General features: G+C 37.2%; 2 protein-coding genes across 2 annotated transcripts in view; both read left to right on the top strand.

The window, feature by feature from the left end:
* The window catches only part of LOC136246050 (probable RNA polymerase II nuclear localization protein SLC7A6OS), a 50,719-nt gene extending 31,226 nt beyond the window's left edge, over nt 1-19,493 (top strand). Inside the window, exons 2-8 of the mRNA XM_066037497.1 lie at nt 7,430-7,557; nt 8,828-8,917; nt 10,977-11,047; nt 11,812-12,141; nt 18,628-18,728; nt 18,850-18,975; nt 19,231-19,493. Of these exons, the coding sequence (XP_065893569.1) occupies nt 7,430-7,557; nt 8,828-8,917; nt 10,977-11,047; nt 11,812-12,141; nt 18,628-18,728; nt 18,850-18,975; nt 19,231-19,280 (896 nt within the window). The 3' untranslated portion in view covers nt 19,281-19,493. The remainder of the gene's footprint in view (nt 1-7,429; nt 7,558-8,827; nt 8,918-10,976; nt 11,048-11,811; nt 12,142-18,627; nt 18,729-18,849; nt 18,976-19,230) is intronic.
* LOC136245727 (sigma intracellular receptor 2-like) overlaps nt 1-24,111 on the top strand; it is a 209,173-nt gene that overhangs the window by 89,099 nt on the left and 95,963 nt on the right. The gene's annotated exons all lie outside the window — the stretch shown is intronic.

The following is a 24,111-nucleotide window of genomic DNA, read 5'->3' as shown; positions in this document are numbered from 1 at the left end:
TATCAACCAATGCACTGATAGCGCGATCATGTAGATCCTCTGATTCAAACACCTTGTCAGATTTGGTATTGTAGCATCTCCTGCTTAAAGATTTAACAATCGGCTTGCGCTTAGGCATAATATGGTGTTTCCTTTTGTGGCCATCCTTGCCCTTAATCTTGACCTGTAACAATGTGCTATAGTTTTTTCTGCATGCTGATGCACTGATAGTAACGGTTACTTCTAGTGTAAAAGGTGTTGTGGAATCTGTTGTAGAGTTCTGTTTTAGCATAAGGCACATAACTAAATGCTTCGTTTTAAAATCATTTACCGTAGCTTCATCATCTTCAGATTCTTCTTGAGAAGTTCTTCTAGTTGGGCAGTCTCAGCAGACCGTTTCTCCCTGGTGGTGTGTGGTCTGGAATGAGACAACTCTGTTTGTAGTGATACACTTAACTTGGAATCAATGTCAGCAGATAGCTTGTTCACTTTCTCAACAACTTTGTTGTAATTGATCAAATTTTGCTGACAAGGTGAACACAAGCACGCGTTCTCTTCACGCAGTTTTTCGAAAGATCATATTGATAATCCTGGCCATGTGGTATAAATAATGGAATTCGAGATTGCAAGTTCTTTTGGTGTCCAACAACAGTGAAATCCAATTGTTACATATCCTTAGTGAGACCTATTATATTAGAGTATGCTGCTACAGTGTGGTCCCCACACTTTCAATACCAGAAACACCAAATAGAAAAGGTTCAGAGCAGTGCTGTTTGCTTTGTTAAAAATAACCTCCAATCACAGTAGTGTAACTACCATGCTCAAGTGGCTGCTACTCGAACACTGAAGAAGTTTCTTAAAATTGATAATGTTTTTACAAAGTATTACATGGTCTGTTGACATATTACATGTACACCCTCTCAACACCTACCCATGGACACAACCAGCATTTCATCACCCCTTTTGCTAGAACTGATACATATTCAAATTCTTTCCTACCCTCTGCTATCAATTTGTGGAATTCTGTACTCAATTCATTAGTTGAATTGGATGATTTAAACCAATTTAAAGATGATTTATCATTTATACCTCTTCCCAACAGACTGATTTTATGTATGATTATCTGTAGTGTGTTTGTACTGTTTCTGTGAGTAATTAACAATAACAATGTAACCTCCTTAGAGCAGCTGTTGGTCTTTCGGATCGTCTTTTGGTTACTGTACAATAACTTGCGGTATTTATGTGAACTGTTGGTGAAAGGTTGTAAACACAGTGCACAAGATTCCATCTACAACCTGAACTCCATCACTACTGAAATAGAGGAGCAGGTGACCTAAAAGTTGGTCTACACTATATTGCTGTTAAATAAAGTGCAAACACAACTGGCCTATTGGAAGTGTACCAGACTCTTTCCAGTGTAGGCGCTTATAATCTCTAATTGATATGCCCCTGTGCTGGAACAGCGGTCTGGCCACGCGAGACTAGTCTGTAGCTACTTTAAAAGAATTTTATGCATATGTAATTAAAACGTTTGCTACAGAATTTAAAAAAAAATTATCCAATGGAATTTTCTACTGGCTGACTGACTGACTGATGCCTTCAGACAAGCATAACTTGATAACGGTTAAGGCTACGGGCTTGATTTTTTCACTGTTCAACGTTGCTTTGGCCCGACAGGTGCCTTTTGACATATCACAGTATGTACAGTGCATTCTTCATGGACTTACCAGTGTCCTCCTTTGTGTCCCATTCATCTATGCTGACAGCGAAAAGTGTCAATTTGGCAGTAGCATGTGGTGGCTTCCCATCGTCCATATTTTTAATAGTAGCTATTTTGATCGCAGAGGTACTTTTCAAACAGTTCCTGATTTGTACTGGTGTGTAACCGGTTGAACATAGCTGACAAAGAAGTGTAATGGATACTTCACTTTTCAGACGATAATTGATATAACTGGGGCGTGCAGCACCATTTCTTTCTTTTGGTATGCATGGATTACAGAGGTGCTTTTCGAACAGTTCTTGATTCGAAATGCTACGTAATGCATTGAACATAGCTGACAATGAAGCGTAATGAATGCTTCATTTTTCAGACAATACTTGGGGTGTGTGGCACCATTTCAGATGCGGTGTGCGTAGGTTCACCAGTCATAATAATTATTTACAAAAAACATTTACAAACAAGCACACAGAAAAATTTGGAATTTTCAACTAGAGTAGGGACCATAGCACATCGATAAAAAGTACTGAAACAAGCTGGAGTAGCGGTGCATGGAAGTTCTAACATAGAAAATTCTCTGTAAAGCGGAGATTGAGGCACTGGTCGTTTCATGGAAAAGTCCTCTAGCACTCACTTTAGAAAATAGGGATACTTGCTGGGTAAAATTAATCACATCCTTAGTTGCAAGAATAGAATTAGGTTGAAAATGACCCAAAACACGAACTTCCACAGTTCTGTAGCAGTGAGAAATCTTCAAAAGATATAATTCAGCCAAAAGTTGTGTGTATTCAGGTTTAAATTGTCTCTGGCTGTGTGCAGATTCAGTATGTTGTATTAAGTTAAGGAGGCATGTAAGCTCCATGTTGTACAGCTAGTTTCTAATCTAGTAGATTCCAAAAAAAATGCACTGTACAGTAAATTGGTTAAGATGGGCTTCGTTGTCTGACTCAGTGTCACTGGGTAATTCGTCCTTAGCTCTCTTGTACAGAGACCATGTTGATGGCATATCAGACACTTGGCTTTGTGCAGCTGACAAGATGGAATAATCCTGACTCTGGAACTGCAGGAAATCATTGCCAAGATGGAGATTTAAGCCCAATTCCTGCATCCAGGAATCAGATGATGCACGAATACAGGAAATGAATAACTATATGACACTACGTGCTGGTCAGTGTGGTTAGCTATATTAACTTTTAGCACACCATGAGATTGCTTTATTAGAGAATTGTATTTCTAGTACTTAATTTACTCCTCTGCTTTATTGTCATGCTAAACGTGGAGGTGAGTCATCCCAGTATCGTTATCAAAAAGTTAAAAAGTCACGGTTGTATGCTTGTAGTAAAAAAATATTTGCTTTCTTCGAGAGTTGTAGATATGGAATAAATTAACACGTGAGCACTTGTTAACTTATGGGACACCATAGAATGAGATACTGGACTACTAGTCTACTCGCCGCTATATGGTCCCATTGAGAGTCCGAGTTTGAGTTCAAAAAAGTGACCGGCAGGATTGAATGCTCGCATCTGCTGACTCATGACTATCTTGTGGTGAGACCAAAATTTAATGTGTGTATGTAAGTATTAATGGTATGGATTGTGGACAAATGTTTTTACCCGACAGTGTTTTTTAAGCTTTTCAAGGCACCACTATAAATGGAACATGCACATGTAGCCTCATGGATATATGCACTTCCCACTTATATAATCAGCATATGTAAGTAGCCTTACAGTTGCACCCTCCCTCCCCCCATCCAAAGTTTGTTTGTTTATTGTATCACGTAAACTTTCCTGCATGCTATAATTATTATGTTTGAGGGAGAGAGACATCTTATTTTGTTAAGACAATATACGACAAGTACAGGGGTCTAGACTCAGGGGTACCATGCACTGGGTGGACAGTACAGGAGCCCTGCAAGACTTACACTATTAAAGCCAATGCCTTTAGGCAAGCGTAACTTGATAACGGTTAAGGCTATTTTGACTTGATTTTTTCACTGTTCGATGTTGCTTCGTCCCGAGACATACCTTTTGGTATACCGCAGTATGTGCAATGCTTGCATCATGGACTTACCTTTGTCCTCCTTTGTGTCCCTTTTCTTTTTGCTGACAGCCCAAGGTGTCAATTTGTGGTAGCACGATGCATGGCTTCCCTACAGTACGCTTATATACAGGAATTGTCCGTATTTTCCGTGGTGACTGGACTGATTGTAGAGACGATTTTCTAACACTGTTCTTTGTTTGTAATGCTGTGTAACGGGTTGAACATGGCTGAAAGCGAAGCATAATGGCCGCTGCACCGAGGTAGTAATTGATAGTAGGGGGTACGCGAATCGTCGTATTTTTGTGGTGACTAGATTGTTACAGAGGCACTCTTCTACTGTTTTTCATCTGTAGCGCTGTGTAATGGGCTGAATATAGCTGAAAGCGAACCATAATGGCCACTGCACTTTCGAAATAGTTTTTGATAGCTGGGACACACATTCAGACAAAAACATAAATTCTAGTACCATCTTTTCTTTTGATGCGGTATGCGTGGGTTCACCAGTCATAATTATGTTACAAAAAAAGTAAGCAAGCAAGTTTAAGGAAAAACTTGAAATTTTAAGTTTAATTAGCGATCATAGAAAAAAGAGTAGGGAAACAAGGGAGGTAGCCTACACCTGTAGATATACTAGTGAACATTTGATCTCTGATTCAGTCTTGATCTTGGGTATAGCTGAATTAGCAATTAAATGTTTGCTAGTATATCTGCAGGTATAGGTGACCTCCCTTGTTTCCCAACTTTTTTTCTATGATCCCTAATCGAATTTAAAATTTCTAAATTTTCCTTAAACTTGTAACAGTAAGTAAGTAAAAGACCATAACTTCATCCTATCAAAATTTGCTTGACACCATTGTGCTTGTCACTAACTAGCAATGCAGTTGATATATAGATATCATATTTGATAAATGGCCAACTAGGAAAGTGACAATGAGGAGTCTCGCAAGGAGTAAAAGAAAATGAAATGGTTTAACACTTCATAGTAAGTAGGTTCTTTGTTATACAATAAGAGTTTATATATATACGTAGGAAGTGTCTGGTCACTCCTATAAAAACACATAGGGTTAAGTAGAACCCTTTCCAAATAATCTTGTTTTGTAAACATATTCACTGTAAATGTTGACTTTATAATTTATACAAACACTTTTAACAATCAATTGTGAGTTTTATTTCTACCACAACTTCCACATACACACTACACAATACACAACATCAATAGAACACTGTGTACACACTAAACCAGTCTAGAGTATTTAAAACTACACAAGTGTAAAAAAAATAAAAAAATTATTATGTGACCCACTGAGCGAACACCAGCCACTTTTGCAATATTCTATTTTGCAATAAAAGTGTATTGAAATAAACTGGGTGTGCTACATCAAATAATTATGCAAGTTCTATTTGCATTGGTATGCACTAAAACAAAACTCAAAATTTATACACCATCAGATTTGCCTCTTTATTTCATATATTTACAGCATGAGGTACATGAATTATGGACACTTATTTATGATGCAGTATAGAAATAAAGTCTGTACAGAGACATACAGAGAAACACTAATCCATTTGCCAGTTCATGGTGAACAGGCTGAGCCAAACCCCATCTTCGTAGCTTGTTTCAGTTGTGAGTTATGATTGATTAAAAATAATTTATTTTCTGCATTGTTGCCGTATGAATCAAATTTATTCCTGTCTAGTGTGCTATAACTCCAAGACTAGTGTTGAGCAGTTTTGATATTTCATAGACGGTACGGTATTGCCAACTTGATATTGCGGTATGACTAAATTATTGGCATACCTTATTTTGATGCTATTTTAGACCTGTGGTACTAGATTTTGGCACAAAAGTTACCCTAACCATTTTCAATTTATGATAGAATTGTGTTGAAAGCTGATTACAATATATTCACTAGTACATATCCACTTATATGTACTGTAAACACACTTCTTCACTCTAAGGCATGCTATTTCAGGTATTATAGACTTGAGTTTTACAATTCACGGTATTTGGAGTAGTTTAAAAAATTGACGGTATCAAAAACAGATACCGTGGTTTAACTAAAATATTGTCATATTGCTCAGCACTATCCAAGACTATTCATCACAAAAGGTTAAAACTTTGGCTGTCCACTCCTTTGTTACTATAGATAACAGAGAGATAACAGAGAAGCAATAAAATGGAATTCTAGGTAAATGTGAAAACCACCGCTTGTTGCTCAGCAGGTCACATATAGAGATATTGAATTTTAACACTTTTGTGTACACAACACACTCCCTACATATGTACTTGACTCACGTTGCTCATTATAAATTTACACATTAATCCTTAAACGAGCATAAGCATGGAGAACTATAATGCCCAAAACATTTAGCAAATTCACATATATATGGTTTCAAACAGGCATATCTCGTGAAGTGTTTGTCCAAGCTGTTAGAAATACTTTATAGAGTTTATTTGTTGTCAAGAAACAAGCTTTCTGAATATACAGTATATACTTCAAAGTATTATGCTTGTCTAGTTAATTTTTTGAAGATATTACTTACGTTATCTGTATTACCTGCCTAAGCTCTTCACATAGTATATGAAATGGTAAACCGTGGTTTTAGTTATGCAGTACTGCCACACCTTCTGGTAGTGTTTTCTTGTCAAACAATGAATCAACACCCAAAGCCAAACTCACCACCTTCAAGCCCAAATATGCCTTTATTGTGACCCAAAGGATCTACATACCTGTTTGTACAAAATAACCTGTTACTACCTAAAACAAGTGTAAGTCAATGAAATTATTGCTATGGGTTTGAGTTTTTGATATGGCTTGATTTTTTAATACTACTGGAGGTACAATTCACACATCATGGACTTATCTTTGTTCTCTTTTGTGTCCAATTTCTTGTCGTTTGCAGTGAAAGGTGTCAATTTGCTGGTAGTGGATCAATGGCTTTATGTGTTGACTATCACATAACAATATAACTGGAGAATCTTTTGTAATTTTGCACCATGCCTCCAACAGTCAAAGTGGGTTAGTTGCAGGAACATTTCACTTTTTATTTTCTGTGTGTGGAGTTGTGCAATGGTCCAGTGGACATCTGAAATATAGCTTTTGTTGGGATTTTTTTTTAAATTTTGTAAATTGACAGCTATTTGAAAAAAATATATTCCTTTGGAATAGTTGGTGATTTATCAAATGGCCTTCGTCAAAGATCATTAACTAGAGCAGTACAATCATCATAACTTGTCACTGGTAATGGCACAGTAAAATGAAAACATTAATTGACATAACCTTGACGTATAATAGTTAAGAACTGCTTGGGACCATTTGCTGTCATGTCATAGTACCTTAAAAAGCTGAACATATCACTGAGATAATCAAACACATCATTTCCAAAATATTTTTTGTAGACATGCAAATTCATCTAATTTGTATGACTAGAATATTTTTAAAATTTTCCTGTGAAAATAAAGAAAAGGATAATTTGTGAAAATTACTCCTTTGAAAATTTATTTAGTGACCATTTGTGTGCTCTTGAAAAATGTTGCTATACAGTAAGTAAAACAAATTAAGTAAAACAACAGCTAGTTCGCTTGCTAATTCCTACTAGCTTGTGAATCCTTACACTTATCCTAGCTACATTGTAATGATTGCAAAATAAAGTATTTGTTTAGCATGATTTTATTAGTGTTTGTTTTTGTAGTGATATCCCATAATAAGCTACAGAAATTGGATGTTGCCAGTGGTGATGACCAAAGGAAACAAAGAAGTGTTTTTTGTTTAGCAGCTACTACTAGTACCGAGAAGGAACAAAACCATGAAGCCATACTAGTGAGTATAGATATGTAAAACTTGTGTAGTTTGTTGGGCAGAGTTAGCAGCCTTATCACTCTACACCACATTGTATGTTCGAGTTGTATGTTTGTTCACTTGGTGGTTGCTAATAACAACAGATGGATTTGTCTATTTACCGTATAAGCAAAACATTTGACAGGGAATTAAACTTGGTGGTTGGCAAGTTTTCGCTGATTATCAACTTTAAATCTACCAAATGTCCGGATAGCTACTATGAACCTACACAGCTTTATTCTGACAAAGATATAGGAAGATGTACTAGATATTGTGCATGGTGTCACAGCTACAGCCGAACATTTCTCTTTTCCTTTCAAATTTTTCATATGCAGGCCAGAGGCACCTGCAAGGTGCATTCTGCTACTCCTGCTGATCAATCCCATACCACATAGCTACGTACTGTAGGCACATCAGTCACGATCTCTGCATTGTAGCTATAATACTTGAAGCTATCACTCAAGCTACCATGACTATCGCAACACGATTAGTGTGGGCCCTTGTGGATAAGATGAACCATCAAATTTAAACTCATCAAATAGACAAGTTGTTCAATTCGCAAAATATTTTTCCCATCAAATTTTCTGCTTCGGTAGAAACTGGACACTGCACAGTTATCCCAGTGTATTCTGGACGATGAAGATATGTCATGGCTGAGGCATTGTTGTTTTGTGTGTATTTAGATCACAGCAATAGAATTTCATTGGCTATTTATAGGGTTCTAAATCCTATATGCAGATCCTTCGTTTTATCTCAATAGATCTCTATCTCTGAGGCAATACAAAACGTGGCAATTGCAGTCTGTAACATGGGCAACAAACATGGTTTTAACTTGATAGTTTGTAAGTAAGTGCAGTAATAATTAAAAAAAGGTGTATTGCGCTTGGTTCTACTGATTAATGCTACATTACTCGTGTTACAAGCAGCTGTGAAGACACAACAATGAGCTGTGGTCTAAATAAGTTACACTTTGTAACACAGGGTTCTGTAGAATTAAGATACCCTCATGCCTTGTAGTAATAGCCTTGCTTTGCTTAGCTTTGCTTTGGTCAGATGCTACAACACAGGGTCTTCAGGTTGCTAACTTAAGTAGAACCCTGTGTTTTAAAGTACTCAACTATTGTGTATACGTAATTAAACATAGTCTAGTTTGTATATCTGTGCAGCTATTTGTGTGTTTGTTGTTTGCATGTGTGTGTGTGTTGTGTGTAAAAAGCATGTTCCAGTTTTATGTATTGCATATTTAATGTAGGAACATATCAGAAAGTCACAGGTAAAACAAAACCCGCTTAGCAGGCTCAGCTTGACAGACAGGCAGTTCCAGAGGAGAGAGCAACACAAGGTTGTGTATATATAATATTCTGTGTTCGGTAGTCCAGTGTAACTGCATCTGTTTGTATACAAATGTTTACATACTGTACATTGGGGAGGCCTATCTATAGGCAGGCTATTCAATGTAGTAGCATAATTAAGAATCTCAAGAATTGGTAATGATGATGCAGAAAATAAAGAATAATTGCTTCACAGAATTCCCAACTTCTCTAACAGAACATTCATCTGATTCTGGTAATCAATACCCTATTTCACTATAATTGTTAATTACATAATGTGCATAATATTGTATGTACCACTGTTTCAGAGGGGAAAGGAGATTTAGCAGAAACGGCGGAATTGGCGGAAATAGTACAATTGTTGTTTACAGATTATGGACAGCCTTAGAACACCCACTACCAGTTAGCTACTCACTGTTACATATATAAATACAGTTACATATAACTCACCACGATTGAAGCGCATGGTCTTTGTAGTGCTGATTTTCTGTTTTCTTGCAGCTTAACGTCATCTGTGGCAACCAATTCTTAGCTTATCTCAAGCCTCATTGTTCATCAACACACCGTATTTTGAAGCGCATGTTACTTGAAGCTCCTTATCTTTATTTTCTCAGGGTGACATTTACAGATTTTCAATTATAAGTGCCCCGCCTTGAGGCACTTCTAGTAACATGTACTTCAAAATACAGTGTGTTGATGATCAATGAGACTTGAGATAAGGCTACACTCTAAGAATTAATTGCCAGGGATGATGTTAAGCTGCAAGAAAACAGAAAATTGGCACTACAAAGACCATGCACTTCAAAAATGGTGAGTTCTATCATGGTTCTATGTAGCTGTGTAACAGTGAGTAGCTAACTGGTAGTGGGCATTCTAAGGCTGTCCATAATCTTTAAATGACGATTATGCTGTTTCTGCCAATTCCGCCATTTCCACTAAATCTCCTTTCCTGTTTAAGAGGAACTTCATGTATTTCTCCAAAAGGTTGTTCTATATAAGGTTGTGTATAACAGAGTACATGGAGCATAACACCTTCTTGCTGTGTGACTTAACATTCCTTGAAAGATACAAACTGACCGATATCCTGTTCAATGTTTAAACATTTTTGGATAATTGTTTTCCTTGACTAATATGTAACATGTGCCATCAGAGTGAGAACTTGCCTTCAGGCATTACTTATGTTTGAAAGCATTTTAGTACCTGCTATATCAGTTGTGAAGTATTCCCAACACGAGGTTGCATTGCATGCGTCATCATTCAATAGTTCACCTTGACCAGCGTTGAAACCGGGTCGGGTCAACTGGGTCACATTTCCTCCAGGTCATCCGGGTCTGACCCAGTTTACAAATTATCCGGGTCTGACCCGGATTGGATCATGTGAGAAATGAAATTGTTCGTTTGACAACATGGAAACTTATAAACGCTATCGCGTAGTTCTTTCGTGAGCCACGCACACTTATTGCGTTACAAACATACGCTCAGCCACGCTCATTTATTAGTAAGTGCAGTATGTAGAACGAAATTGAGGGTATCTATGGTGAGGGGTAGCTATATTGTCAGTAGGTGATGACCTTTTTTTTTTTTTTTTTTTTTTTTGGTCTTCAACCTACAGCTAGGCTGAAGTTGCAATTCTAATAGTCTGGAACCGCCCCTGTTTACTAACACGAATCAAACGCTCAAAACATAGTCTCACTCGCTTGAGACTAGCCGAAACATAGCTCTTATCGCACGCCTCGACTTTAATTAATCCGGGTCAAATCCAGGTCTGACCCGGATTGTTATCCAGGTCAGTGGGTCATCCGGGTCAGCAGTAGTGACCCGGTTTCAACGCTGACCTTGACTATTATGATTAATGACACAAGTAACTAACTGTTTTAGTGCTTGAACAGTTATTACCTTCATCCTTGCCATTGTTACATTTTGCCATCACAGTTGTTTACACTATGAAAAGGTGTGGCAAATTATTACAGTCTATTAGAATATGTGTATTACACTGTACACTGTACCAACAATTATATAAACTATATTTCTTTGGACACCTATTAAATTATTTTTGTAATTCACTTACAGGTAGAAAGTGCTAATAAACGATTTAAACTAGTATCCAAACTGAGATCACTACCTGAAGAAAAGGCACTAGAGTAAGTACTCATTGTAATTAATCACTTATGGATTTTGTTCTGTATATTTTTAATTTCGTCATAACTTGGAAATCCAGCTACACAATCTTTATCCTAGTTCATCAGTTAGTCATTCTGTATACTTTGTAGTTAAACAACAAACATACTTTTGAAGTAAATCAAATCTTCTATGCCAAGTGCAAGATTGACATCTCCAATTATGCAAGGGCGGATCCAGGAGATTGCAAGGGGAAGGGCACAAAAAGACTAAAGTGTAAGTGGTTGGGTGGAGCTGATTTACTTGTTAGTTGCTGTATTTTTTAAGCAACAAAGTCACCTCTTAGTGGTGTCTCACTATAGATTTTTGCCGTTTATGGCCTTTACAGATGGTTGCGTAGTCTTAAAAGTTGTTTGAAAGGCTTAAAACCTGCAACACGACAATTATTTCTAGAAGCACATGGTACATGCGAAGACCCGCTAGGTGATTGATTTGTGACTGGGATAGGCAACTTGTTGCTGATGTGATAGTTTGACAGCTGTTTTTAGCCTTGGTTTCAGATGAATTTTCAATAAATGGTAGTAACATGCGGATTTTGGCCTGACAAGGTTTAGTATTTCAATCAAAAGAAGTGTGTGGCTCCTCCACAGAAGGGGGGGGGGGGAGCATTTTCCCCAAATGCCCCATCCTGGATCCGCCATTGTTATGTAGATGAATATAATTACTGTCTACTGCTATTGTGAATCACTACCATATACATATGTTTCTATGACTACAACTACTATAGGGATAAAGCTGATAATGACCTACAGTCCACCCCACCAGAGCAGCAGCAGTCATCTCTGGACCATAAAACAAGCTTACTCATCAAATCCAATGATGATGGCAGCTCCAATATAAAAGAATACTTGAAACAGATGATACAGTTTTATGATATAGAGCAACAGGAGAGCTCTGATACTGAGGATGATAGTCCCAAGTGTGTTAGAACTCAGTCAGTAATCACATGTAATGGTAGTGAAATGGTGAGGGAGAAGTGTGCATCAAATGGAACAGGAGAATACCTATATGATTGGTACTATGCTAGTCATTGTACAATGGAAGATGTTAATAATTTGTAAGTTTTTTACCTACATATCAATCTTATGATGTGCTTTTCTAAGTTGTTTGATTAGAGTGTTTGTGATAATTAAGTTTGAATACATAAGAGTCTGTCACACATGTGAACTGCTATAGTATGTACTACCATCAAGTCAAATGTGGTCTTCACTATCTGAAAATTGCAAGTTTTTAAGCTCTTGTTTTATCAAACAATACAGTATTACTGTTTAAATAGGGATCCCCCCAAAAAGTGACGTGCACTGCCTAAAATGCCACCTTTTAAAATCATCCTAGAGACATCTTACATGATGAAAATCACCTTTACTTAATATTATAACATCAAATCGTGTAGTGAACAACTGGAACTCCCTTCCTAGTGGTATTGTGGAGGCTCAATCAACTGATGAATTCAAGAAGTTGTTTGACAACTTGAACAATGACATTATGTTTAGCATAGATTTATTGTAACATAGGATCAGGATTTACAGGCTTTGCCTTTTTTAATTCCTGTATAATAATAATAATAATAATCAAATACAGCATTAAAGACAAGAAAACACTTACAGGCAGCCAAATATAGAATTTTAAGAAAGTCACTGGAACTTGAATTTTCGTTTGCCTGCCTGCCTGCTTGCCTGCCTGTCTGCCTGCCTGCCTGCCTGCCTGCCTGCCTGCCTGCCTGCCTGCCTGCCTGCCTGCCTGCCTGCCTGCCTGCCTGCCTGCCTGCCTGCCTGCCTGCCTGCCTGCCTGCCTGCCTGCCTGCCTGCCTGCCTGCCTGCCTGCCTGCCTGCCTGCCTGCCTGCCTGCCTGCCTGCCTGCCTGCCTGCTTTACCACAGTTGCAAGGCTGGAGGCCAAACAAAGCAGTGCACAACTACCATTTTATGCCACAATGAAAGCACGATAGGTTCAAGACCAAATGTGACCTTGGTTGAGTAGTACTGATTGACCACACCTATTAACAATCGATCACGATGACACACCCCATTATTATTGTTCTAGTTATATTCAACAGTGAAAATATATGACAGTGACACACCCCCAGGTAGTAGGTGAAAAAGCTGACTTGAGATACTCTAATACAGCAGTTACCCTAATAGAACAGTCACACGTGCATAGCTGTATGCTATAACAAACAAAAAAAAACAAGCAAACTAGTATAAAATGAAGGACGGATTCAAGTGATAATAGTAGTGAAACAAGGGATGAATGATGATATTGCAGCATAGGAAAATCCCTACTTTGGCATTGAGTAAAATCATTATTATAACATGCCAATGTATTCCCACCAAGCTATGCTGTACTACCATTATAACACACCAATGTAGGGATTTTCTCACCGAGCTATGCTGTAATACATTGTTCACTTGTTTCACTGCTTTTTATTGCTTGGATCTCTACTTCATTTAATATACTGTATTCAATAAGCCTTTTCCAAAATTACGCCATGCTAAATACATATCTATTTGGGTTACTCTTATATTGTCAAGTATTGTTTCCTATGACAACAAATTTCTGATGAAATATTTTGCGATTAATGAAGATGGTATTGAAGTGAAAAGACCAGGTATGGAGTTAATATGGAATGCTCATTCTATTCTACTTAGAAAACCAGCTGAAAATTTTGTAACCACATGCCAACTACTTTTGTTTCCTGATATCCGTACCTGTTGGTTTTTGTTCGATATTGTTTTCCTTATTTCACAAACAATCGATCTTCATTTATCATCCATAGGACCCAATGCTTAATAATACATTAGCTAACCCTTTAGGGACCAGTGTTGTACTTGTATAAACTTATGCGAAAGCCCACCATCATACATGTACGTCCAAGTGTATAAGCAGTAAACAAAGAGCTATATCTTCACAGTAATTGAAGCTACAGGCTTTAAATAAGGCCATACTGTTCGCCATTGGTAGGCAATTTAGTTGATATGTAGCTAATGATAATTTGTTATGTGAAACTAAGCTAGTTAGAAATAGCCTTGTAATTAATGCTATATTGGTTTTACACAACGAAACCAACCTAGCAGAAATCGCTTCATATCTTTCTCTCTGATAAAACCAATTTTAATGATTCAACATTCATAGTGTTCCTTAATTAGAAATAAATGTTTTGGTATACGAGATCACGGGGTGAAGCGCTTTAAATAGAGATGGAGGAGTATTTTTTTTAAAACTGTGTTGCGAAAAGAAAGATCGTCACCATTCATAAAAGATTATCTTGTTACTCAAAAATGGTATGATCTACACACTTATAAGTTAGATAGTGCTGTTTGTTATTGATAGGCAATTTTTCCACTATAATTTTTATTAGATTTTACTACTTCTGGAGTTTTGCTAGCACTGCAAACTTGTTAAATAATAAAATGCATTATTTTCATAAGATGTGCAGGTTTCCAGGGTATAAATTTCTGTTGTCCTTAAAGGGTTAAGAGTCCCCCAAATAGAGGCAGCCATTTTAGGAGTGATGTCATTTTGGAATTAAGTGACTTGCCTGATATGTACACCCAAGCTCAAGGGCCATCAGGCCCGAGAGCGTGGGTGTACATATCAGGCATGTGATACAACTGATATGTACCATGCCAATTTCAGGCTAAGACTGATCCCGCGAGCATTTAATCACCCAAATCAATACGAGACTGACCACTGAATTTATTATATAGACCAACTTGTACAATTCGATTATGGGTCAGCAGTAGCAGCAAACATTGTGACTAGATTTGTTAATATGAACGGGCAAGTCCTAAGGGTATCACGGAAAAGTTCAATGAGGCGATTTTACAAGTATTTTATAGCTGCTGCATCGTTCTACCGACTTTTTACAATATTTACTAAACATCTATGGGGATAAACTTCATTGTAGGTAGTCTCGTGCCCAGCCGGGCTCGCGCTAATGCACAAACACCGTCTGGTGACAATGCTCGAGTTTCTTGGGCCCGGAAGTGCGATCCAGCCAAAATATTGGCTGGCCAATCAGAATCGACAAGTTGCATAATCGCATGAATGTATTGGAAGTAGACGAAAAAGCAGACTATTTAAGCCATTTTATCACAAGTTACTCACCTAGGTTGTCCAAGATGTTTCTTGTCAAGTTGTTTTTCCGATCTCACCTTATGAATCGTGACTCGATGTTTAACCAAAAATGAAACGCGTCCTCTACTAATACAATGAATGAAGAGATCGCATCTAGTAAACGCCCTATTCTGAGTTTTACTTTATTCCTAGCCATTTTCGAATGGTTTTTTCACTGTTTTAAAACGATTATAGTTAGGTGGCTTAGCAAAAAAATGTGGACACAACTGACAAAAGTGCCAATTTTTTTCTGTGAGTTCCTTACCACATTAGCTTAAAATTTTTGATAGGATCCACCTCAGGCATGCACGCTGGGAAGCCATCCAAGGCTCGGAAATATGCATTTTTGCAATTTTGGCATTTTAAATAGTAATTTGAAACTTTAGAATAACCTAGAGTATTTCAAGTGACACTAAATTATAAAGGATGTCATTAAGTTATAAATCATGTCATTAAATTTAAATATTTATCAACACATGTCTATTATTTGTGTTTTGTTCACAATTACTCTATTAGAGCAGTCGGGCAGTCCTGTAACACAGACTTAAACGCATCTCTACTCTGCGTTTTACATTCACTTGAACCACAATCACTTAACGCATGCAATAATCCACCAGACCACCACCACAAGTACCTCTAGGCTGTGTTGCGCTGTGCTGTGTTGTGCAGTGCATATGCACTCTCCTCAAACATGTATGTACTTTGACAGATGGAATCTTTAGATTAGCTCGCTCTGAAGTGTACAATTTCTGGCGTAGGGGCCCAGATCTAGGAGTGTAGAAATTTACCCATGTACTTGCTTATAATAGGAGAAGCTAGTAGAGTACATTTCATCAATTGTTTACTTATGATACAACAAGCGTACCATAACAAAAATAAAAACAGCAAGAAAAGAACTATAAGCTCTTCTGAAAACTAATCAGTACTGCATGGTCAAAATTATATTTGTAGGACTGATTTATTGAATTTGGGAATTTGAAAGAATAATACTGCTAGAACAGTCATCTATAAAGTTCTGCTTCACAGTAATAAAATTACCATGACCACTGTGCTAGTTGAACTCTTCTTTGCATGTGATTTCAGCACAGCTATCTTACCCAATATTGTATGCATACAATTGTGCCAAACATGTCATAGTTGAAATTCTACACTTTTGATTAACTGATTGATGAAATATTGCAATTCAGTGTTCTTTACATCCTAACCTAGCATGTCAAAGCTAACTATGTGTAATCTTTGGTTGCTAAGTTTCACGGCAATGGTGAATGTAAACATGCAATACTAAAAATAATTTTTCACTGCTACAATTTGATCTTAAAATTGCAATACTTCATCAGATTGCATCATATGTCTGAAACACCTTTAAAACTATAGCATTTGATATATACATACCTGCATGTCCAGTCAAGCTCTGGTAGCAAGGCAATTATATTTACTTGTATGTAGTTAGTCATTTATACTCTACCATTGCATAATGAAAGCTGTTTGGAAATTCATGAAAAAAATCCATGGTGACTGCATCCCACGGTTATACTGTACTTAAACCACACTTTGCTCTCACAAACCTGGTGAAATCCTATGCATTATATCCACTACTACAAATATGCATTTTTAGCAATAATTCAGCTTGAGACTCGAGTAAAGGAATTTTATCTTACATGGTATACAGCTGTACTGCTGGGTTAATGGTATGTATAACCTTATTGTTGTGGTCATGCATGTGATTTCAGCATAAACACAAAATCATGCATGTAGCACCACTAACACATATTTTCATACTAAATAACAAGAGCTGGTGTAGTATAAGCTGGTAAGTTATCAAGCTATAGCTACTTCGCAAACAAGCATAAAATGAATTCTGTATAAGATGTGACATCCAGTATTTATTTATTTATTAAGGTTTTACAGCACAACTGAAGGTCTGTAGGACACCTGGTCATACAGCCTGTTTAAAGTTGTTACATAAGTGTGTTTGAAAAGGTGAAGAAGGGAGAAAAATCCATGGCTGGACCTGGGCAGCCTTGAACCTGCAGCCATCCGATTAACGCTTGAACAGGCTGTAGGACCAGGTGTCCTATAGACCTTCAGCACTTGTGCTGTAAAGCCTTAATAAATGAATAAAATAAAACGTATTATGTAAGAGATATTCATTTATATACCACAAACTAATTACTGCAAATATTACAGTGTATATTCATTTCCATAGTGAGCAACTATAGAGAAATTTCTCTATGCAGTTTGTGGATCATACAAGCTGTATACACTGTAAACTATAGGTGACCGGATTTGCGAAAAGGCACACATCTTAAATACCAGCAAACAAAATGATGTAACACTTGACTCCTTATACTGATTAACTTGCTCTTAGTACCAGAATTCAATCAGATACTGTAGTTACACCCATGGAAAATTTCAGGCTATTATATGCCATGATCAAAAAGTTATGAAGCTTCAAAATTCAAAAAATGGGTCAAATTTTGTGTGTGGAAAAGGTACCTTTTCGCAGATCCAGTAACAGTCAGTATGAATGAAAAAATTACTTGTCAGCATTAAATATAGCTTGTGAGAGTAATATTACTGTTTATCAGCTCTTGGTTTAATCTTCAACCCTACATAATGTTCTCTTGCATGAAATAGAGCAAAACTAGCACTTATATGGCTTGACGATTTTGAAAATTCTTTAGCTACATAACTATGAATGCTTTTATGGAAAGGCCCTTTTTAGAATAAAGTGGATCCTATCAAAAAATTAAAGCTAAGGTTGTACTACACATGTGGAGAAAGTTTGGTGCTTTTGTCACTTGTGTCCACATTAGTTTTAAATTTGGCTTTAAGCAACCTAACTATTATGCAACTCCTCGATTCTGATTGACCAGCCAATATTTTGGCTGGATCGCACTTCCGGGCCCAAGAAACTCGAACATTGTTACCAGACAGTGTTTGCGCATTAGCGCGAGCCCGGCTGGGCACGAGACTACATTGTAGGGTGTTTATCTCGTGTTACTTGAAAGTGGACATGGTCCATATTCAAAAATGCGGCGAACCGCGTGTGAATCTGCTATAGCACTAGTTCTCATCTTTAACCAACATTTCTCAACTCATAGGATGGCAAGTGTGACAAATTGCTTCCTTCTGAGTGCTTTAGGATGCAAAATCGGGCGCATGGCTTTCATCATGTGACCAATAATAAATCCCCACAATCGATTTCGGATTGAGTTTTATATAAAGAAATCGGGGGTACTGCTCCCATACCAAGGCCATGGTACATGTAAATTGTACCAAAGCCAGCCATGGTTTAACTTAAATATACCATGGCCAGCCAGGGTTTATATGATATGCACCCTGAAAGTTGCCTTTGGAGTTAGGTGGCTTCATGGTACATATTCAGTTATTGTACATTTCATCAATGTTTTATTATTGGTATATTAGCAACTGGGACTCCATAACTTCATATGGGTCAGAGCTAGTCCATGATATTATTGGTGACTCTGATGAAGATTTCTTTTGTGATGATGAAGATGATGAAAATGGTCAGTTCTATAGCACAGCCACTTTCTTTTAATGAAAATTTCTAATCGTATTCCTGGGTGTAATTCTAGTCAGACACACTACACTGGGGAACTTGCCCATTGTTATGTTTACTTGTTATAGACGAGTCTAATTGGCGTAATGATTACCCAGATGAAGAGGAATGGCGTAGTGAGTCATCTTCTGAGTATGTGCCTTATTCTGATGATGAAAACAATCGCTACACTCCAGACAGGAGATATTGTTTTGGTGAGAAACATTGTAGTGTGTGTAGCTGTGCAATTAATACTTCATCAGCTATTATCCTATGTGAAAAGGTTATAATCTACTCTGGTTTATCATTACTCACAAATTAAATTGTCAGGGCATGTCCACTTCTAAATTATGATCTATAGTGAATTACGTACACAAAGAAATTTGTATAGTGACTTGTACACATTCATTGTTGCAGTTGCTACCAACTATCTACATGTGTATACAAATCAAATATATTGGTTGTTGTAGGTAAATTTGAATATGACTCAGAGGACAGTGATGATGACAACTTTGATTAACCTAACAGCTATATGTGCAGCTACAGTGATATACCCAGCCTGCCGTTACATTATTGACCAGACCTAACTGGCAAAAGCATTGATTCTAAAATTGTTACTGTATATTTTAGTAGTCTACACTGAATAAAATAATATCTACAGTATATTGAGGTGTTTAAATTGTACTGATGTGTTCTTGGATCACAACAATAATTATTGCATAACATATTAAAATTCATTTTAGTTTTGTCTTGTCACTGTGTTCCTACTCCATTATGATCTGGTCTGAGTATTGTATTGGCATATAGTAAATTAACCCTTACAGACACACAAGCCACTATAGTGGCAATATAAAAATACTTATGGAAAATTCATAATAATATACGTAACAACTGTTTTGGCAACTACACTATGATATGCTCACAGACATAAACAGTAAAACAGTTAGTACTGTTTCCTTACTTGTTTTCACTGTCTTCTTTACCAGAGTTCAGTAAAACAATCTGTCCTGAACCAACAAGAATCACTAGTAGCTTAGGCTCCACTCTTGAACAGTGCCACAGTGGACTGTGTCAATTCATAAACCTTCCAGACAACTATAATCTACAAAGTTCACAAACCCCAGGATAAGTTCATCTGTAAATGTACACCCTGTGTTTAAACTGTTGTATGCAGCGTAGGAAAGAACCACTAAAATTAACCATCTATTTTATTGTGTACGATGTCAGCATTCCAAATATCTAAATTGCAAGTCTGTGAGCACAACTGTCCATGTATGAGCTATCAATCAATGAACATCATTAGCCACAATAGTGGCTACATGGATACAGTGCATAGCTGCATTTATTTTAGAATTAAGTTTTTTATAGTTTAGTGTGAAATGGTAGTTAAGTTCAGTAGTAGCCATGAATCCCTTATATTTATGTAATAGTTGGATTTAATAACTCAAATGACACGTATAACTACAAAACAAATCCAATTATAGCACACTGTCCTAATTAAAGCACACAACACAATTACAGGAATATAAATTACAACAGCTACATACTATATCTACAGTATTTATAATATAATAATAATAACAGTCAGAGTTCATGATGTTACATTTCCCTTTAAATCGAGTAACTTGGTACTGTTTGTAAACTGTAGCTGGGGTGTTGTGTATTTTGTTGTTTGCTGATCTAATTCTATATACGTATGTGCTTACACATTAGAATTTTCATACTGTATGGGAGTACTGTATAGTAAGGATCTCCCAAAAGAAGATAGCATCTCTAGCCATTAAAGATCAAAAAAATATGATTACACAACCAAAAACTACTTTCACAGTAGAGTCTTTAGTGTATTAAGATGCACAGTAGTGTGTCATGCGGCCCAAGAAGCCAGTACTGAACACCGTGAGTATATTGACAGGAAGAAAGAAAACACGATTTTCATGCATTCGTAGCTCCATGCTTCCTTTACAAAATGAAATTATTTTTGCTGTGGACATGCCCTCCACCATCAGTAGTCCACATACCAAATTCAAGCAAAATTGCTCAAGCATTCCCAAGATGTGAGACTTCCCTCTTAGTTTCTTCAAGTTTTTTTCCTATTATATTTTTTCTTCTTTTCGCATGCTTACAAAAACTGCCATAAAATGCAAATGCCATATCCGATTGCCTTGGAATTTGGCACACAGAAGGAGGTTATAAAGGCACATCTTGGTGCCAAGTGGAATACGATAAACAGTCAATGAGTTATTAGCAATTGTTCATGAAAAGTAATACCAATATATGTTGTTACACCTACAGGGAAAACCGCTCACAGCTAGGAAGAAGCTGAAATTTGGTAGGTGGGTAGGTTAACTGTTGAACCTCAAACTTCAAAAATCGAGCTAAAGACCAGGAAGATACAGTAAAGAAAACCAACAGTGTGTAACAATTACGTGATCGAGATTAGCTAATAAAAAAAAACAATTATTTGCCACGCCTACCAGAAAAACCGCTCTGATTTGAAAATCGGTGTACATATGGATTTAATTAATTAATAATTATCCCATTGTTACCTGAATTATTTTTATGAAACCACAAAAAATGCAAGAGACAAAACAATAACAGCTTGTGTGACCTATGTGTGAAATGTGTGAGAAAGCCATCTTTCAATTAACGCTCAACAGTATACATACCATTCAAAAGACCCCTCTTTACCCTACTCAGGTATCTAAAAGGTTTCACAGTAACACACAGAACTAACAAACTCATGAGCTGCGAAGCGAAGGAACTCGGCCTGTCTTGGACTGTTTCTTCTTCTTCACGTGAAGATAAAAACCAAGCCACCATCTTGTTGCTATGTGTGATGATGTCATACTGTATATCAATCGAATAGTCAGCACATGAGTTTTTTAATCTTTATTCCAATGGCGTACCACCACTGAGACAGAAGTTATGGCCGATTTTCATAGGAATGTAACCACTACACGTGTTTTATACTTCTTGTGTGTATTCCAAGCGGTGTTGGTTTCCCTGGCTGCTTTTCTTGGCTTCACACAATATGCCATTTGAAATGCCTGAGCCCCCTGAATAAAATGACAGTGGTTTCAACTCTGTAGCCTCTGGATCAAGGCACTATAGATGGATTTCAATAGGCATACGTTTAGAGCCACTTAAGTAGCTTTTTGGTAACAAAGGGTTAATTATCTTAGAAAGGCCCTTCAGTGGTTTAGAAGACTCAGACTTGAAATCACAGAATTATAACTTCATGTAGCAAGTATGAGATCGAGGTACTCTAATGAAGCAGTCACCCTAATAGAGCAGTCAGCTAAGAAGTAAATTACTCTATTAAAGTGTCATTTATGTCTTGTAGAAAATTTAACACTGTTATAAGCCACTCTGTATAGAGCTCAACTACAAAATGTCACCCTGTAGAGAGTTCAGCTTGAAACAAGGCACCCTATAGAGAGATCAGCCTGATCAATTCACCTTGTAGAGTACATTTCAAGTCACCCTGTAGAGAGAGATCAGCTAGAAACAAGTCACCCTGTAGAGTGTTCAGCTAGAAACAAGTCACCGTGTCAAGAGTTCAGCTAGAAACAAGTCACTCTGTAGAAAGATAGCTAGAAACAAGTCACCCTGTGGAGAGATCAGCTACAAACAAGTCACTGTGTAGATAGATCAGCTAGAAACAAGCCACTGTAGAGAGATCAGCTAGAAACAAATCACCCTGTAGAGAGTTCAGCTAGAAGCAAGTCAACCTGTAGAGAATTCAACTACATTTCAAGTCACCCTATAGAGTGTTCAGCTAGAAACAAGTCACCCTGTAGGGAGTTCAGGTGCAAACAGTAGAGAGATCAGCTAGAAACAAGTTACGCTGCAAAGAGTTCAACTACATTTTAAGTCACCCTGTAGAGAGATCAGCTAGAAACAAGTTACCCTGTGGAGAGTCCAGCTCTCTTAGTAGAGAGATCAGCTAGAAACAAATTATCCTGCAGAGAGTTCAGCTAGAAACAAGTCACTGTGTAGAGAGATCACCTAAAATCAAGTCACCCTGTAGAGAGTTTAGTTAGAAACATATTACCCCATAGGGAAATCAGATCACCCTGTATATAGAGAGTTCAACTACATTTCAAGTCACCCTGTAGAGAGTTCAACTATATAGAAATAATTCACTCTATAGAGAGTTCAGCTACATTTTGTAGAGTAAATAAGTAACAAATAAGTCAACCTCTGGAGAGTTCGGCTACAAAAAAATATTCTCAGTAGAGAGATCAGTTAGAAACAAATCACCCTGTAGAGAATTCAACTACATTTCAAGTCACCCTGTAGAGTGTTCAGCTAGAAACAAGTCACCCTGTGGGAGTTCAGGTACAAACAAATCTCTCGGTAGAGAGATCAGCAAGAAACAAGTTACCCTGCAAAGAGTTCAACTACATTTCAAGTCACCCTGTAGAGAGATCAGCTACATTTCAATCACTCTTTAGAGAGATCAGCTCAAACCTGTAGAGAGATCAGGTGGAAACAAATCACCCTGTAGAGATTCCAGCTAGAAAGATGTCAGAGATCAGCTTGAAATACATCACTCCATATAGAGATCAGTTAGAAACAAGTCACCCTGAAGGGGAGATCAGCCACTAGCTGTGTAGAGAGATCAGCTACCTTTCAAATCTCCCATCAAGTCACCCTGTAGAGAGTTCAGAAGTCACTCTGTAGAGAAATCAGCTATAGTATGTACGCATTGAGCTGGATCCTTAAAAACGTTTGATAACTCTCGGATGCAATTACACACGATTTTGAAATTTGGCTCATTTGTAGCACTGCTTGACCCATTCAAAATCTTTTTATTCAAAAGTCTGACGCAATATTTACAGCCAATCAAAATTTTCACCATACATTTCCTGTGGGGAAGCCATGAAAGTACAGTATCCATAACAATCCTTTCCTGAACTTGTAATGGAGCCAAAATGGGCATGTCTGTGGTTGACACCTTTGCTGTCACCAGGTATCATCTAGTTGGCTGAAATGTTAACTCTATTGAGAAAAAACTCACTTTCAATTTTTAGCTGTTTTTTTTTTTCAGGATCAGGATCCAGCTCAACCTGTACATATATACTGTAGAACAATTCACGTGCACGTTATAGAGAGATCAGCTAGAATCAAATCACCCTGTAGAGAGTTCAACTAGAAACAAGTCACTCTATAGAGAGTTCAGCTACATTTTGTAGAATATTCAGCCAGAAATAAGTCACCCTATGGAGAGTTCAACTACAAACAAATTTCTCAGTAGAGAGATCAGTTATATAGAAACACATCACCCTGTAGAGAGAGATCAGCTAGAAACAAGTTACCCTGCCAAGATCTAGAGTTCAATTACATTT

The sequence above is a fragment of the Dysidea avara genome, chromosome 15, assembly GCF_963678975.1.
Source record: "Dysidea avara chromosome 15, odDysAvar1.4, whole genome shotgun sequence".
NCBI lineage: Eukaryota > Metazoa > Porifera > Demospongiae > Dictyoceratida > Dysideidae > Dysidea > Dysidea avara.
This window is presented reverse-complemented; position numbering and strand designations above follow the sequence as displayed.